Source organism: Salmo salar, chromosome 12 (assembly GCF_965601325.2).
Source record: "Salmo salar chromosome 12, fSalSal1, whole genome shotgun sequence".
Taxonomy (NCBI): Eukaryota; Metazoa; Chordata; class Actinopteri; order Salmoniformes; family Salmonidae; genus Salmo; species Salmo salar.
Genome location: NC_138302.1, coordinates 1,694,313 through 1,712,463, shown reverse-complemented (window position 1 = coordinate 1,712,463; position 18,151 = coordinate 1,694,313). Strand labels below are relative to the sequence as shown.

General features: G+C 46.9%; 2 protein-coding genes across 4 annotated transcripts in view; one reads left to right on the top strand and one right to left on the bottom strand.

Annotated features, from left to right (window-relative positions):
• LOC106594745 (sodium/mannose cotransporter SLC5A10) overlaps nucleotides 1-18,151 on the top strand; it is a 516,766-nt gene that overhangs the window by 75,899 nt on the left and 422,716 nt on the right. For both annotated transcript variants that reach the window (XM_045690472.2, XM_045690471.2), the window contains exon 9: nucleotides 1,168-1,308. In XM_045690472.2, the coding sequence (XP_045546428.2) occupies nucleotides 1,168-1,308 (141 nt within the window). The remainder of the gene's footprint in view (nucleotides 1-1,167; nucleotides 1,309-18,151) is intronic.
• LOC106591573 (protein FAM83G) overlaps nucleotides 1,592-18,151 on the bottom strand; it is a 145,243-nt gene continuing 128,683 nt past the window's right edge. For both annotated transcript variants that reach the window (XM_045690469.2, XM_045690470.2), the window contains exon 6: nucleotides 1,592-3,070. In XM_045690469.2, coding sequence (XP_045546425.1) covers nucleotides 2,705-3,070 — 366 coding nt within the window. In that variant the 3' untranslated portion in view covers nucleotides 1,592-2,704. The remainder of the gene's footprint in view (nucleotides 3,071-18,151) is intronic.

Here is an 18,151-nt window from a genome sequence, read left to right as displayed (position 1 = left end):
TAATAGTAGTAGTACTATAGCAGTAGTAACAGTATTATAATAGTAGTAGTACTATAGCAGTAGTAATAGTATTATAGTAGTAGTAGTACTATATCAGTAGTAATACTATATCAGTAGTAATAGTATTTAAACAGTAGTAGAACTATATCAGTAGTAATAGTACTATAAAAGTAGTAACAGTATTATAATAGTAGTAGTACTATATCAGTAATAATAGTATTATAATAGTAGTAGTACTATAGCAGTAGTAACAGTATTATAGTAGTAGTAGTACTATAGCAGTAGTAACAGTATTATAATAGTAGTAGTACTATAGCAGTAGTAATAGTATTATAATAGTAGTTGTACTATAGCAGTAGTAATAGTATTAATGTAATTCTCATTGTTCCTTCAGATCATCCCCAAAAGTAGTAATGTTATTATCAGTATTATAATAGTAGTGGTACTATAGCAGTAGTAATAGTATTATACTAGTAGTAGTACTATAGCAGTAGTAATATTATTGTAATAGTAGTAGTACTATAGCAGTAGTAACAGTAGTGATGTTATTATCAGTATTATAGTAGTAGTAGTAGTACTATAGCAGTAGTAACAGTAGTGATGTTATTATCAGTATTATAATAGTAGTAGTACTATAGCAGTAGTAATAGTATTATAATAGTAGTAGCACTATATCAGTAGTAACAGTAGTAATGTTCATGTATTTATCATTGTTCCTTCAGATCATCCCCAACAGTAGTAATAGTATTATAATAGTAGTAGTACTATAGCATTACTAATAGTATTATAATAGTAGTAGTACTATAGCAGTAGTAATAGTATTATAATAGTAGTAGTACTATAGCAGTAGTAATAGTATTATAATAGTAGTACTATAGCAGTAGTAACAGTATTGTAATAGTAGTAGTTAATGTAATTGTCATTGTTCCTTCAGATCATCCCCAACAGTAGTACTGTTATTATCAGTATTATAATAGTAGTAGTACTATAGCAGTAGTATTAGTATTATAATAGTAGTAGTACTATAGCAGTAGTAACAGTATTATAATAGTAGTGGTACTATAGCAGTAGTAATGTTATTATCAGTATTATAATAGTACTAGTACTATAGCAGTAGTAATAGTATTATAATAGTAGTAGTTAATGTAATTCTCATTGTTCCTTCAGATCATCCCCAACAGTAGCTGCCACCTGCCCAGAGAAGACGCCATGCACCTGTTCAGACACCCAGTTTCTGGGGATCTGCCCTGGCCTGGCATGACCCTGGGCCTCACTATACTGGCTACCTGGTACTGGTGTACCGACCAGGTAGATATGACTGACTATACTGGTTACCTGGTACTGGTGTACTGACCAGATATAACCTCTAACCCTGGGACTGACTATACTGGTTACCTGGTACTGGTGTACCGACCAGGTAGATATAACTTCTAACCCTGGGACTGACTATACTGGTTACCTGATAAAGTCAAGGACTCTGAATACTTTCTGAATGCAGTGTACTGGCTACAAGCTACTGGTAGACTGACCTGGTGACCTTTAACCCCATGACCTTTCACTCCTAACAGTAAAAGTATACCAACCAACAACGTTTAGTCAAGTTCACTTTATTAACAACAACATTCTCCTAACGTTTTAACAACGTTCATGTACAACATTTGGAAGAAAAAAACATTTAAAATGTCCCAGTAACCAATCAGAGTGAGCGTTATGCCACCCAGAGTCTCTCCAGCCCAGCTAAACCTAGCTGGTCAGACTACGGAGGCCTGGAGAGGACAGACCTCGCAAACAGAGGAAAAAAAATCTAATAAAGATCCTTAAAATCTTAATGTTTCAACAAAACGTCCAGATCGCCCCATTGGCCAGGAAAAAAGCCCATGTAAAAAAATAAAAAAATACTGAAATAAAATTTCTGTCAAACATTCAAAAAGTACCTGGCAAATGTCTTGTCAAAACATTCAATTCATGTTACAGTAGATAAACATCCAGACAAGGTTAGTTAAAGGTAGAGTCAGCGATGCACCAAGTAAACAGCAGAACGACTTCTGCGAAAACTAAGAATATGAAGCGAGAGGCTAAACTTATCCTCTGTTTTGGGGTCCATCACGCTGTAGTAGAGTGAATCTGTTTTGGGGTCCATCACGTTGTAGGAGAGTGAATCTGTTTTGGGGTCCATCACGTTGTAGTAGAGTGAATCTGTTTTGGGGTCCATCACGTTGAAGTAGAGTGAATCTGTTTTGGGGTCCATCACGTTGAAGCAGAGTGAATCTGTTTTGGGGTCCATCACGTTGTAGTAGAGTGAATCTGTTTTGGGGTCCATCACATTGTAGCAGAGTGAATCTGTTTTGGGGTCCATCACGTTGTAGTAGAGTGAATCTATTTTGGGGTCCATCACGTTGTAGTAGGGGGAATCTTGGTAACCCTGAGTTACTGCATCATGTTCATCTACAATATTCTCCGTTCATCCAGTCTAATTTTCAACATTCAGATAACATTCTTTAATAAAAGATAGAGAAACATCCAGTCAAGTTATTAATCCGGTCAGAGCAACCAATCAGACACATGATCTGGACAGAGCAACCAACCAGACGCATGATCTGGTCAGAGCAACCAATCAGAGGAACATAAAAAAACAACAACATCCAGTTACATTGTCTGTTTAATTTCCTGCTAGCCGTCCCATTGGTCCATACATTAGCCAATCCTAGCCGACCTCCTTGTTGTCAAGCGACGCTATCGTCTGTGAGGCTATATACTGCCCCCTCAGTAGTTGATTGGTCAGTTTGGAGAAGGACACGCCCATAGCTCCTGCCGGATTGGATGCTCGACGTGGGGAGGCGTGGCCAGGGGGAAATCCCGACCCTTTGTAGGCAGGGCTGTGTCGTCGTGGCGACCGGCTGGAGCGAGTATCGGAGGGCTGCAGTGATTGGCCCTGCAAGTAGCGATGTCCTCCGATCACAGGGCACGATGCTAGTGGCGAGCGGTGGACACTTCCTGGTTTGGCAATGACGACTTTAGCCCTGCCCCTCTGGCGCCCATCACGACCTGGCGACCTGGAGCTCTGAAACAACTAGAGAGAGACAGGGAGAGAGAGAGAGAGACAGGGAGAGAGAGAGAGAGACAGGGAGAGAGAGAGAGAGAGAGAGAGAGAGAGAGAGAGAGAGAGAGACAGGGAGACAGAGAGAGAGAGAGAGAGAGAGAGAGAGACAGGGAGAGGGAGAGAGAGACAGGGAGAGAGAGAGAGAGAGACAGAGAGAGAGAGAGGGAGAGGGAGAGAGAGAGAGAGAGAGAGAGAGAGAGAGAGGGAGAGAGAGAGAGAGAGACAGGGAGAGAGAGAGAGAGAGAGAGAGAGACAGGGAGAGAGAGAGAGAGACAGGGAGAGAGAGAGAGAGACAGGGAGAGAGAGACAGAGAGAGAGAGACAGGGAGAGAGAGACAGGGAGAGAGAGACAGGGAGACAGGGAGAGAGAGACAGAGAAAGACAGAGACACAGACAGAGAGAGAGAGAGAGAGAGAGAGAGACAGGGAGAGAGAGACAGGGAGAGAGAGAGAGACAGGGAGAGAGAGAGAGACAGAGAGGGAGAGACAGAGAGACAGGGAGAGAGAGACAGACAGAGAGAGACAGAGACACAGACAGAGACACAGACAGAGACACAGACAGAGAGACAGGGAGAGAGAGAGAGAGACAGGGAGAGAGAGAGAGACAGGGAGAGAGAGAGAGAGAGAGAGAGAGAGAGAGAGAGAGAGAGAGAGAGAGAGAGAGAGAGAGAGAGAGAGAGAGAGAGAGAGAGAGAGAGAGAGAGAGAGAGAGACCGGGAGAGAGACAGGGAGAGAGACAGAGAGACACAGACAAACAGACAGAGAGAGAGAGAGAGAGAGAGAGAGAGACAGAGAGAGAGACAGGGAGACAGACTGAGTCAGAACAGGATGCTGTGTTATAGTCCAGTACAGTACCCCCTAACCCCAGTACAGTACCCCCTAACCCCAGTACAGTACCCCCTAAAACCAGAACAGTACCCCCTAACCCCAGTACAGTAACCCTAACCCCAGTACAGTAACCCTAACCCCAGTACAGTAACCCTAACCCCAGTACACTACCCCCTGACCCTGACTACAGTTAGATCTACATACTGCCCTGACCCATACTGCCTGACTACAGTTAGATCTACATACTGCCCTGACCCATACTGCCTGACTACAGTTAGATCTACACACTGCCCTGACACATACTGCCTGACTACAGTTAGATCTACACACTGCCCTGACCCATACTGCCTGACTACAGTTAGATCTACATACTGCCCTGACTCATACTGCACTGACCCACACTGCCTGACTACAGTTAGATCTACACACTGCCCTGACCCATACTGCCTGACTACAGTTAGATCTACATACTGCCCTGACCCATACTGCCTGACTACAGTTAGATCTACATACTGCCCTGACCCATACTGCCTGACTGCAGTTAGATCTACATACTGCCCTGACCCATACTGCCTGACTACAGTTAGATCTACATACTGCCCTGACCCATACTGCCTGACTACAGTTAGATCTACATAATAACACACTGCCCTGACCCATACTGCCTGACTACAGTTAGATCTACAAACTGCCCTGACCCATTCTGCCTGACTACAGTTCATCTACATACTGCCCTGACCCATACTGCCTGACTACAGTTAGATCTACATACTGCCTTGACCCATACTGCATGACTACAGTTAGATCTACATAATAACACACTGCCCTGACCCATACTGCCTGACTACAGTTAGATCTACATACTGCCCTGACCCATACTGCCTGACTACAGTTAGATCTACACACTGCCCTGACCCATACTGCCTGACTACAGTTAGATCTACACACTGCCCTGACCCATAATGCCTGACTACAGTTAGATCTACATACTGTCCTGACCCATACTGCCCTGACCCACACTGCTTGACTACAGTTAGATCTACACACTGCCCTGACCCATACTGCCTGACTACAGTTAGATCTACATACTGCCCTGATCCATACTGCATGACTACAGTTAGATCTACATACTGCCCTGACCCATACTGCCTGACTACAGTTAGATCTACATACTGCCCTGACCCATACTGCCTGACTACAGTTAGATCTACACACTGCCCTGACCCATACTGCCTGACTACAGTTAGATCTACATACTGCCCTGACCCATACTGCCTGACTACAGTTAGATCTACACACTGCCCTGACCCATACTGCCTGACTACAGTTAGATCGACACACTGCCCTGACCCATACTGCCTGACTACAGTTAGATCTACATACTGCCCTGACCCATTCTGCCTGACTACAGTTCATCTACATACTGCCCTGACCCATACTGCCTGACTACAGTTAGATCTACATACTGCCCTGACCCATACTGCCTGACTACAGTTAGATCTACATAATAACACACTGCCCTGACCCATACTGCCTGACTACAGTTAGATCTACATACTGCCCTGACCCATACTGCCAGACTACAGTTAGATCTACACACTGCCCTGACCCATACTGCCTGACTACAGTTAGATCTACACACTGCCCTGACCCATACTGCATGACTACAGTTAGATCTACATACTGTCCTGACCCATACTGCCCTGACCCACACTGCTTGACTACAGTTAGATCTACACACTGCCCTGACCCATACTGCCTGACTACAGTTAGATCTACATACTGCCCTGATCCATACTGCATGACGACAGTTACATCTACATACTGCCCTGACCCATACTGCCTGACTACAGTTAGATTTTCACACTAACACATTGCCCTGACCCATACTGCCTGACTACAGCTAGATCTACATACTAACATACTGCCCTGACCCATACTGCCTGACTACAGTTAGATCTACACACTGCCCTGACCCATACTGCCTGACTACAGTTAGATCTACACACTGCCCTGACCCATACTGCCTGACTACAGTTAGATCTACATACTGCCCTGACCCATACTGCCCTGACCCACACTGCCTGACTACAGTTAGATCTACACACTGCCCTGACCCATACTGCCTGACTACAGTTAGATCTACATACTGCCCTGACCCATACTACCTGACTACAGTTAGATCTACACACTGCCCTGACCCATACTGCCTGACTACAGTTAGATCTACATACTGCCCTGACCCATACTGCCTGACTACAGTTAGATCTACACACTGCCCTGACCCATACTGCCTGACTACAGTTAGATCTACATAATAACACACTGCCCTGACCCATACTGCCTGACTACAGTTAGATCTACAAACTGCCCTGACCCATTCTGCCTGACTACAGTTCATCTACATACTGCCCTGACCCATACTGCCTGACTACAGTTAGATCTACATACTGCCCTGACCCATACTGCCTGACTACAGTTAGATCTACACACTGCCCTGACCCATACTGCCTGACTACAGTTAGATCTACACACTGCCCTGACCCATACTGCCTGACTACAGTTAGATCTACACACTGCCCTGACCCATACTGCCTGACTACAGTTAGATCTACACACTGCCCTGACCCATACTGCCTGACTACAGTTAGATCTACATACTGCCCTGACCCATACTGCCTGACTACAGTTTGATCTACATACTGCCCTGACCCATACTGCCTGACTACAGTTAGATCTACACACTGCCATGACCCATACTGCCTGACTACAGTTAGATCTACACACTGCCCTGACCCATACTGCCTGACTACAGTTAGATCTACATACTGCCCTGACCCATACTGCCTGACTACAGTTAGATCTACACACTGCCCTGACACATACTGCCTGACTACAGTTAGATCGACACACTGCCCTGACCCATACTGCCTGACTACAGTTAGATCTACATACTGCCCTGACACATTCTGCCTGACTACAGTTCATCTACATACTGCCCTGACCCATACTGCCTGACTACAGTTAGATCTACATACTGCCCTGACCCATACTGCCTGACTACAGTTAGATCTACATAATAACACACTGCCCTGACCCATACTGCCTGACTACAGTTAGATCTACAAACTGCCCTGACCCATTCTGCCTGACTACAGTTCATCTACATACTGCCCTGACCCATACTGCCTGACTACAGTTAGATCTACATACTGCCCTGACCCATACTGCATGACTACAGTTAGATCTACATAATAACACACTGCCCTGACCCATACTGCCTGACTACAGTTAGATCTACATACTGCCCTGACCCATACTGCCTGACTACAGTTAGATCTACACACTGCCCTGACCCATACTGCCTGACTACAGTTAGATCTACACACTGCCCTGACCCATAATGCCTGACTACAGTTAGATCTACATACTGTCCTGACCCATACTGCCCTGACCCACACTGCTTGACTACAGTTAGATCTACACACTGCCCTGACCCATACTGCCTGACTACAGTTAGATCTACATACTGCCCTGATCCATACTGCATGACTACAGTTAGATCTACATACTGCCCTGACCCATACTGCCTGACTACAGTTAGATCTACATACTGCCCTGACCCATACTGCCTGACTACAGTTAGATCTACACAATGCCCTGACCCATACTGCCTGACTACAGTTAGATCTACATACTGCCCTGACCCATACTGCCTGACTACAGTTAGATCTACACACTGCCCTGACCCATACTGCCTGACTACAGTTAGATCGACACACTGCCCTGACCCATACTGCCTGACTACAGTTAGATCTACATACTGTCCTGACCCATACTGCCCTGACCCACACTGCTTGACTACAGTTAGATCTACACACTGCCCTGACCCATACTGCCTGACTACAGTTAGATCTACATACTGCCCTGATCCATACTGCATGACGACAGTTACATCTACATACTGCCCTGACCCATACTGCCTGACTACAGTTAGATTTTCACACTAACACATTGCCCTGACCCATACTGCCTGACTACAGCTAGATCTACATACTAACATACTGCCCTGACCCATACTGCCTGACTACAGTTAGATCTACACACTGCCCTGACCCATACTGCCTGACTACAGTTAGATCTACACACTGCCCTGACCCATACTGCCTGACTACAGTTAGATCTACATACTGCCCTGACCCATACTGCCCTGACCCACACTGCCTGACTACAGTTAGATCTACACACTGCCCTGACCCATACTGCCTGACTACAGTTAGATCTACATACTGCCCTGACCCATACTACCTGACTACAGTTAGATCTACACACTGCCCTGACCCATACTGCCTGACTACAGTTAGATCGACACACTACCCTGACCCATACTGCCTGACTACAGTTAGATCTACATACTGCCCTGACCCATACTGCCCTGACCCACACTGCCTGACTACAGTTAGATCTACACACTGCCCTGACCCATACTGCCTGACTACAGTTAGATCTACATACTGCCCTGACCCATACTACCTGACTACAGTTAGATCAACACACTGCCCTGACCCATACTGCCTGACTACTGTTAGATCTACACACTGCCCTGACCCATACTGCCTGACTACAGTTAGATCTACATACTGCCCTGACCCATACTGCCCTGACCCACACTGCCTGACTACAGTTAGATCTACACACTGCCCTGACCCATACTGCCTGACTACAGTTAGATCTACATACTGCCCTGACCCATACTGCCTGACTACAGTTAGATCTACATACTGCCCTGACCCACACTGCCTGACTACAGTTAGATCTACATACTGCCCTGACCCATACTGCCTGACTGCAGTTAGATCTACATACTGCCCTGACCCATACTGCCTGACTACAGTTAGATCTACATACTGCCCTGACTCATACTGCCTGACTACAGCTAGATCTACATACTAACATACTGCCCTGACCCATACTGCCTGACTACAGTTAGATCTACACACTGCAATGACCCATACTGCCTGACTACAGTTAGATCTACACACTGCCCTGACCCATACTGCCTGACTACAGTTAGATCTACATACTGCCCTGACCCATACTGCCTGACTACAGTTAGATCTACATACTGCCCTGACCCATACTGCCTGACTACAGTTAGATCTACACACTGCCCTGACCCATACTGCCTGACTACAGTTAGATCTACATACTGCCCTGACCCATACTACCTGACTACAGTTAGATCTACACACTGCCCTTACCCATACTGCCTGACTACAGTTAGATCGACACACTACCCTGACCCATACTGCCTGACTACAGTTAGATCTACATACTGCCCTGACCCATACTGCCTGACTACAGTTAGATCTACACACTGCCGTGACCCATACTGCCTGACTACAGTTAGATCTACACACTGCCCTGACCCATACTGCCTGACTACAGTTAGATCTACATACTTCCCTGACCCATACTGCACTGACCCACACTGCCTGACTACAGTTAGATCTACACACTGCCCTGACCCATACTGCCTGACTACAGTTAGATCTACATACTGCCCTGACCCATTCTGCCTGAATAGTTAGATCTACATACTGCCCTGACCCATACTGCCCTGACTACAGTTAGATCAACACACTGCCCTGACCCATACTGCCTGACTACTGTTAGATCTACACACTGCCCTGACCCATACTGCCTGACTACAGTTAGATCTACATACTGCCCTGACCCATACTGCCTGACTACAGTTAGATCTACATACTGCCCTGACCCATACTGCCCTGACCCACACTGCCTGACTACAGTTAGATCTACACACTGCCCTGACCCATACTGCCTGACTACAGTTAGATCTACATACTGCCCTGACCCATACTGCCTGACTACAGTTAGATCTACATACTGCCCTGACCCACACTGCCTGACTACAGTTAGATCTACATACTGCCCTGACCCATACTGCCTGACTACAGTTAGATTTTCACACTGCCCTGACCCATACTGCCTGACTACAGCTAGATCTACATACTAACATACTGCCCTGACCCATACTGCTTGACTACAGTTAGATCTACACACTGCCCTGACCCATACTGCCTGACTACAGTTAGATCTACATACTGCCCTGACCCATACTGCCTGACTACAGTTAGATCTACACACTGCCCTGACCCATACTGCCTGACTACAGTTAGATCTACATACTGCCCTGACCCATACTGCCTGACTACAGTTAGATCTACACACTGCCCTGACCCATACTGCCTGACTACAGTTAGATCGACACACTACCCTGACCCATACTGCCTGACTACAGTTAGATCTACATACTGCCCTGACCCATACTGCCTGACTACAGTTAGATCTACACACTGCCCTGACCCATACTGCCTGACTACAGTTAGATCTACATACTGCCCTGACCCATACTGCACTGACCCACACTGCCTGACTACAGTTAGATCTACACACTGCCCTGACCAATACTGCCTGACTACAGTTAGATCTACATACTGCCCTGACCCATACTGCCTGAATAGTTAGATCTACATACTGCCCTGACCCATACTGCCCTGACTACAGTTAGATCAACACACTGCCCTGACCCATACTGCCTGACTACTGTTAGATCTACACACTGCCCTGACCCATACTGCCTGACTACAGTTAGATCTACATACTGCCCTGACCCATACTGCCTGACTACAGTTAGATCTACATACTGCCCTGACCCATACTGCACTGACCCACACTGCCTGACTACAGTTAGACCTACACACTGCCCTGACCCATACTGCCTGACTACAGTTAGATCTACATACTGCCCTGACCCATACTGCCTGACTACAGTTAGATCTACATACTGCCCTGACCCACACTGCCTGACTACAGTTAGATCTACATACTGCCTTGACCCATACTGCCTGACTGCAGTTAGATCTACATACTGCCCTGACCCATACTGCCTGACTACAGTTAGATCTACATACTGCCCTGACTCATACTGCCTGACTACAGCTAGATCTACATACTAACATACTGCCCTGACCCATACTGCCTGACTACAGTTAGATCTACACACTGCCCTGACCCATACTGCCTGACTACAGTTAGATCTACACACTGCCCTGACCCATACTGCCTGACTACAGTTAGATCTACATACTGCCCTGACCCACACTGCCTGACTACAGTGAGATCTACACACTGCCCTGACCCATACTGCCTGACTACAGTTAGATCTACATACTGCCCTGACCCATACTGCCTGACTACAGTTAGATCTACACACTGCCCTGACCCATACTGCCTGACTACAGTTAGATCGACACACTACCCTGACACATACTGCCTGACTACAGTTAGATCTACATACTGCCCTGACCCATACTGCCTGACTACAGTTAGATCTACACACTGCCCTGACCCATACTGCCTGACTACAGTTAGATATACATACTGCCCTGACCCATACTGCACTGACCCACACTGCCTGACTACAGTTAGATCTACACACTGCCCTGACCCATACTGCCTGACTACAGTTAGATCTACATACTGCCCTGACCCATACTGCCTGATTAGTTAGATCTACATACTGCCCTGACCCATACTGCCCTGACTACAGTTAGATCTACACACTGCCCTGACCCATACTACATGACTACAGTTAGATCTACATACTGCACTGACCCATACTGCCTGACTACAGTTAGATCTACATACTGCCCTGACCCCCATACTGCCTGACTACAGTTAGATCTACACACTGCCCTGACCCATACTGCCTGACTACAGTTAGATCTACACACTGCCCTGACCCATACTGCCTGACTACAGTTAGATCTACATACTGCCCTGACCCATACTGCCCTGACCCACACTGCCTGACTGCAATTAGATCTACACACTGCCCTGACCCATACTCACTGACTACAGTTAGATCTACATACTGCCCTGACCCATACTGCCTGACTACAGTTAGATTTTCACACTAACACACTGCCCTGACCCATACTGCCTGACTACAGCTAGATCTACATACTAACATACTGCCCTGACCCATACTGCATGACTACTGTTAGATCTACACACTGCCCTGACCCATACTGCCAGACTACTGTTAGATCTACACACTGCCCTGACCCATACTGCCTGACTACAGTTAGATCTACATACTGCCCTGACCCATACTGCCTGACTACAGTTAGATCTACACACTGCCCTGACCCATACTGCCTGACTACAGTTAGATCTACATACTGCCCTGACCCATACTGCCTGACTACAGTTAGATCTACACACTGCCCTGACCCATACTGCCCTGACCCATACTGCCTGACTACAGTTAGATCTACACACTGCCCTGACCCATACTGCCTGACTACAGTTAGATCTACACACTAACACACTGCCCTGACCCATACTGCCTGACTACAGTTAGATCTACATACTGCCCTGACCCATACTGCCTGACTACAGTTAGATCTACACACTGCACCGACCCATACTGCCTGACTACAGTTAGATCTACATACTGCCCTGACCCATACTGCCTGACTACAGGTAGATCTACATACTGCCCTGACCCATACTGCCTGACTACAGTTAGATCTACATACTGCCCTGACCAATACTGCCTGACTACAGTTAGATCTACATACTGCCCTGACCCATACTGCCTGACTACAGTAAGATCTACACACTGCCCTGACCCATACTGCCTGACTACAGTTAGATCTACAAACTGCCCTGACCCATACTGCCTGACTACAGTTAAATCTACACACTGCCCTGACCCATTCTGCCTGACTACAGTTAGATCTACACTGCCCTGACCCATACTGCCTGACTACAGTTAGATCTACATACTGCCCTGACCCATACTGCCTGACTACAGTTAGATCTACATATTGCCCTGACCCATACTGCCCTGACTACAGTTAGATCTACATACTGCCCTGACCCATACTGCCTGACTACAGTTAGATCTACACACTGCCCTGACCCATACTGCCTGACTACAGTTAGATCGACACACTACCCTGACACATACTGCCTGACTACAGTTAGATCTACATACTGCCCTGACCCATACTGCCTGACTACAGTTAGATCTACACACTGCCCTGACCCATACTGCCTAACTACAGTTAGATCTACACACTGCCCTGACCCATACTGCCTGACTACAGTTAGATCTACATACTGCCCTGACCCATACTGCACTGACCCACACTGCCTGACTACAGTTAGATCTACACACTGCCCTGACCCATACTGCCTGACTACAGTTAGATCTACATACTGCCCTGACCCATACTGCCTGATTAGTTAGATCTACATACTGCCCTGACCCATACTGCCCTGACTACAGTTAGATCTACACACTGCCCTGACCCATACTGCCTGACTACAGTTAGATCTACACACTGCCCTGACCCATACTGCCCTGACCCATACTGCCTGACTACAGTTAGATCTACACACTGCCCTGACCCATACTGCCTGACTACAGTTAGATCTACACACTAACACACTGCCCTGACCCATACTGCCTGACTACAGTTAGATCTACATACTGCCCTGACCCATACTGCCTGACTACAGTTAGATCTACACACTGCACCGACCCATACTGCCTGACTACAGTTAGATCTACATACTGCCCTGACCCATACTGCCTGACTACAGGTAGATCTACATACTGCCCTGACCCATACTGCCTGACTACAGTTAGATCTACACACTGCCCTGACCCATACTGCCCTGACCCATACTGCCTGACTACAGTTAGATCTACACACTGCCCTGACCCATACTGCCTGACTACAGTTAGATCTACACACTAACACACTGCCCTGACCCATACTGCCTGACTACAGTTAGATCTACATACTGCCCTGACCCATACTGCCTGACTACAGTTAGATCTACACACTGCACCGACCCATACTGCCTGACTACAGTTAGATCTACATACTGCCCTGACCCATACTGCCTGACTACAGGTAGATCTACATACTGCCCTGACCCATACTGCCTGACTACAGTTAGATCTACATACTGCCCTGACCCATACTGCCTGACTACAGTTAGATCTACATAATAACACACTGCCCTGACCCATACTGCCTGACTACAGTTAGATCTACATACTGCCCTGACCAATACTGCCTGACTACAGTTAGATCTACATACTGCCCTGACCCATACTGCCTGACTACAGTAAGATCTACACACTGCCCTGACCCATACTGCCTGACTACAGTTAGATCTACACACTGCCCTGACCCATACTGCCTGACTACAGTTAGATCTACACACTGCCCTGACCCATTCTGCCTGACTACAGTTAGATCTACACTGCCCTGACCCATACTGCCTGACTACAGTTAGATCTACATACTGCCCTGACCCATACTGCCTGACTACAGTTAGATCTACATACTGCCCTGACCCATACTGCCCTGACTACAGTTAGATCTACACACTGCCCTGACCCATACTGCCTGACTACTGTTAGATCTACACACTGCCCTGACCCATACTGCCTGACTACAGTTAAATCTACACACTAACACACTGCCCTGACCCATACTGCCTGACTACAGTTAGATCTACACACTGCCCTGACCCATACTGCCTGACTACAGTTAGAGCTACATACTGCCCTGACCCATACTGCCTGACTACAGTTAGATCTACATACTGCCTGACTACAGTTAGATCTAAATACTGCCCTGACCCATACTGCCCTGACTACAGTTAGATCTACACACTGCCCTGACCCATACTGCCTGACTACAGTTTGATCTACACACTAACACACTGCCCTGACCCATACTGCCTGACTACAGTTAGAGCTACATACTGCCCTGACCCATACTGCCCGACTACAGTTAGATCTACATACTGCCTGACTACAGTTAGATCTAAATACTGCCCTGACCCATACTGCCCTGACTACAGTTAGATCTACACACTGCCCTGACCCATACTGCCTGACTACAGTTTGATCTACACACTAACACACTGCCCTGACCCATACTGCCTGACTACAGTTAGATCTACACACTGCCCTGACCCATACTGCCTGACTACAGTTAGATTTTCACACTAACACACTACCCTGACCCATACTGCCTGACTACAGCTAGATCTACATACTAACATACTGCCCTGACCCATACTGCCTGACTACAGTTAGATCTACATACTGCCCTGAACCATACTGCCTGACTACTTTTAGATCTACACACTGCCCTGACCCATACTGCCTGACTACAGTTAGATCTACATACTGCCCTGACCTATACTGCCTGACTACAGTTAGATCTACATACTGCCCTGACCCATACTGCCCTGACTACAGTTAGATCTACACACTGCCCTGACCCATACTGCATGACTACTGTTAGATCTACACACTGCCCTGACCCATACTGCCTGACTACAGTTAGATCTACATACTGCCCTGACCCATACTGCCTGACTACAGTTAGATCTACATACTGCCCTGACCCATACTGCCCTGACTACAGTTAGATCTACATACAGCCCTGACCCATACTGCCTGACTACAGTTAGATCTACACACTGCCGTGACCCATACTGTCTTACTACAGTTAGATCTACATACTGCCCTGACCCATACTGCCTGACTACAGTTAGATCTACATAATAACACACTGCCCTGACCCACACTGCTTGACTACAGTTAGATCTACACACTGCCCTGACCCATACTGCCTGACTACAGTTAGATCTACATACTGCATGACGACAGTTACATCTACATACTGCCCTGACCCATACTGCCTGACTACAGTTAGATTTTCACACTAACACATTGCCCTGACCCATACTGCCTGACTACAGCTAGATCTACATACTAACATACTGCCCTGACCCATACTGCCTGACTACAGTTAGATCTACACACTGCCCTGACCCATACTGCCTGACTACAGTTAGATCTACACACTGCCCTGACCCATACTGCCTGACTACAGTTAGATCTACATACTGCCCTGACCCATACTGCCCTGACCCACACTGCCTGACTACAGTTAGATCTACACACTGCCCTGACCCATACTGCCTGACTACAGTTAGATCTACATACTGCCCTGACCCATACTACCTGACTACAGTTAGATCTACACACTGCCCTGACCCATACTGCCTGACTACAGTTAGATCGACACACTACCCTGACCCATACTGCCTGACTACAGTTAGATCTACATACTGCCCTGACCCATACTGCCTGACTACAGTTAGATCTACACACTGCCGTGACCCATACTGCCTGACTACAGTTAGATCTACACACTGCCCTGACCCATACTGCCTGACTACAGTTAGATCTACATACTTCCCTGACCCATACTGCACTGACCCACACTGCCTGACTACAGTTAGATCTACACACTGCCCTGACCCATACTGCCTGACTACAGTTAGATCTACATACTGCCCTGACCCATACTGCCTGAATAGTTAGATCTACATACTGCCCTGACCCATACTGCCCTGACTACAGTTAGATCAACACACTGCCCTGACCCATACTGCCTGACTACTGTTAGATCTACACACTGCCCTGACCCATACTGCCTGACTACAGTTAGATCTACATACTGCCCTGACCCATACTGCCTGACTACAGTTAGATCTACATAATAACACACTGCCCTGACCCATACTGCCTGACTACAGTTAGATCTACATACTGCCCTGACCAATACTGCCTGACTACAGTTAGATCTACATACTGCCCTGACCCATACTGCCTGACTACAGTAAGATCTACACACTGCCCTGACCCATACTGCCTGACTACAGTTAGATCTACACACTGCCCTGACCCATACTGCCTGACTACAGTTAGATCTACACACTGCCCTGACCCATTCTGCCTGACTACAGTTAGATCTACACTGCCCTGACCCATACTGCCTGACTACAGTTAGATCTACATACTGCCCTGACCCATACTGCCTGACTACAGTTAGATCTACATACTGCCCTGACCCATACTGCCCTGACTACAGTTAGATCTACACACTGCCCTGACCCATACTGCCTGACTACTGTTAGATCTACACACTGCCCTGACCCATACTGCCTGACTACAGTTAAATCTACACACTAACACACTGCCCTGACCCATACTGCCTGACTACAGTTAGATCTACACACTGCCCTGACCCATACTGCCTGACTACAGTTAGAGCTACATACTGCCCTGACCCATACTGCCTGACTACAGTTAGATCTACATACTGCCTGACTACAGTTAGATCTAAATACTGCCCTGACCCATACTGCCCTGACTACAGTTAGATCTACACACTGCCCTGACCCATACTGCCTGACTACAGTTTGATCTACACACTAACACACTGCCCTGACCCATACTGCCTGACTACAGTTAGAGCTACATACTGCCCTGACCCATACTGCCCGACTACAGTTAGATCTACATACTGCCTGACTACAGTTAGATCTAAATACTGCCCTGACCCATACTGCCCTGACTACAGTTAGATCTACACACTGCCCTGACCCATACTGCCTGACTACAGTTTGATCTACACACTAACACACTGCCCTGACCCATACTGCCTGACTACAGTTAGATCTACACACTGCCCTGACCCATACTGCCTGACTACAGTTAGATTTTCACACTAACACACTACCCTGACCCATACTGCCTGACTACAGCTAGATCTACATACTAACATACTGCCCTGACCCATACTGCCTGACTACAGTTAGATCTACATACTGCCCTGAACCATACTGCCTGACTACTTTTAGATCTACACACTGCCCTGACCCATACTGCCTGACTACAGTTAGATCTACATACTGCCCTGACCTATACTGCCTGACTACAGTTAGATCTACATACTGCCCTGACCCATACTGCATGACTACTGTTAGATCTACACACTGCCCTGACCCATACTGCCTGACTACAGTTAGATCTACATACTGCCCTGACCCATACTGCCTGACTACAGTTAGATCTACATACTGCCCTGACCCATACTGCCCTGACTACAGTTAGATCTACATACAGCCCTGACCCATACTGCCTGACTACAGTTAGATCTACACACTGCCGTGACCCATACTGTCTTACTACAGTTAGATCTACATACTGCCCTGACCCATACTGCCTGACTACAGTTAGATCTACA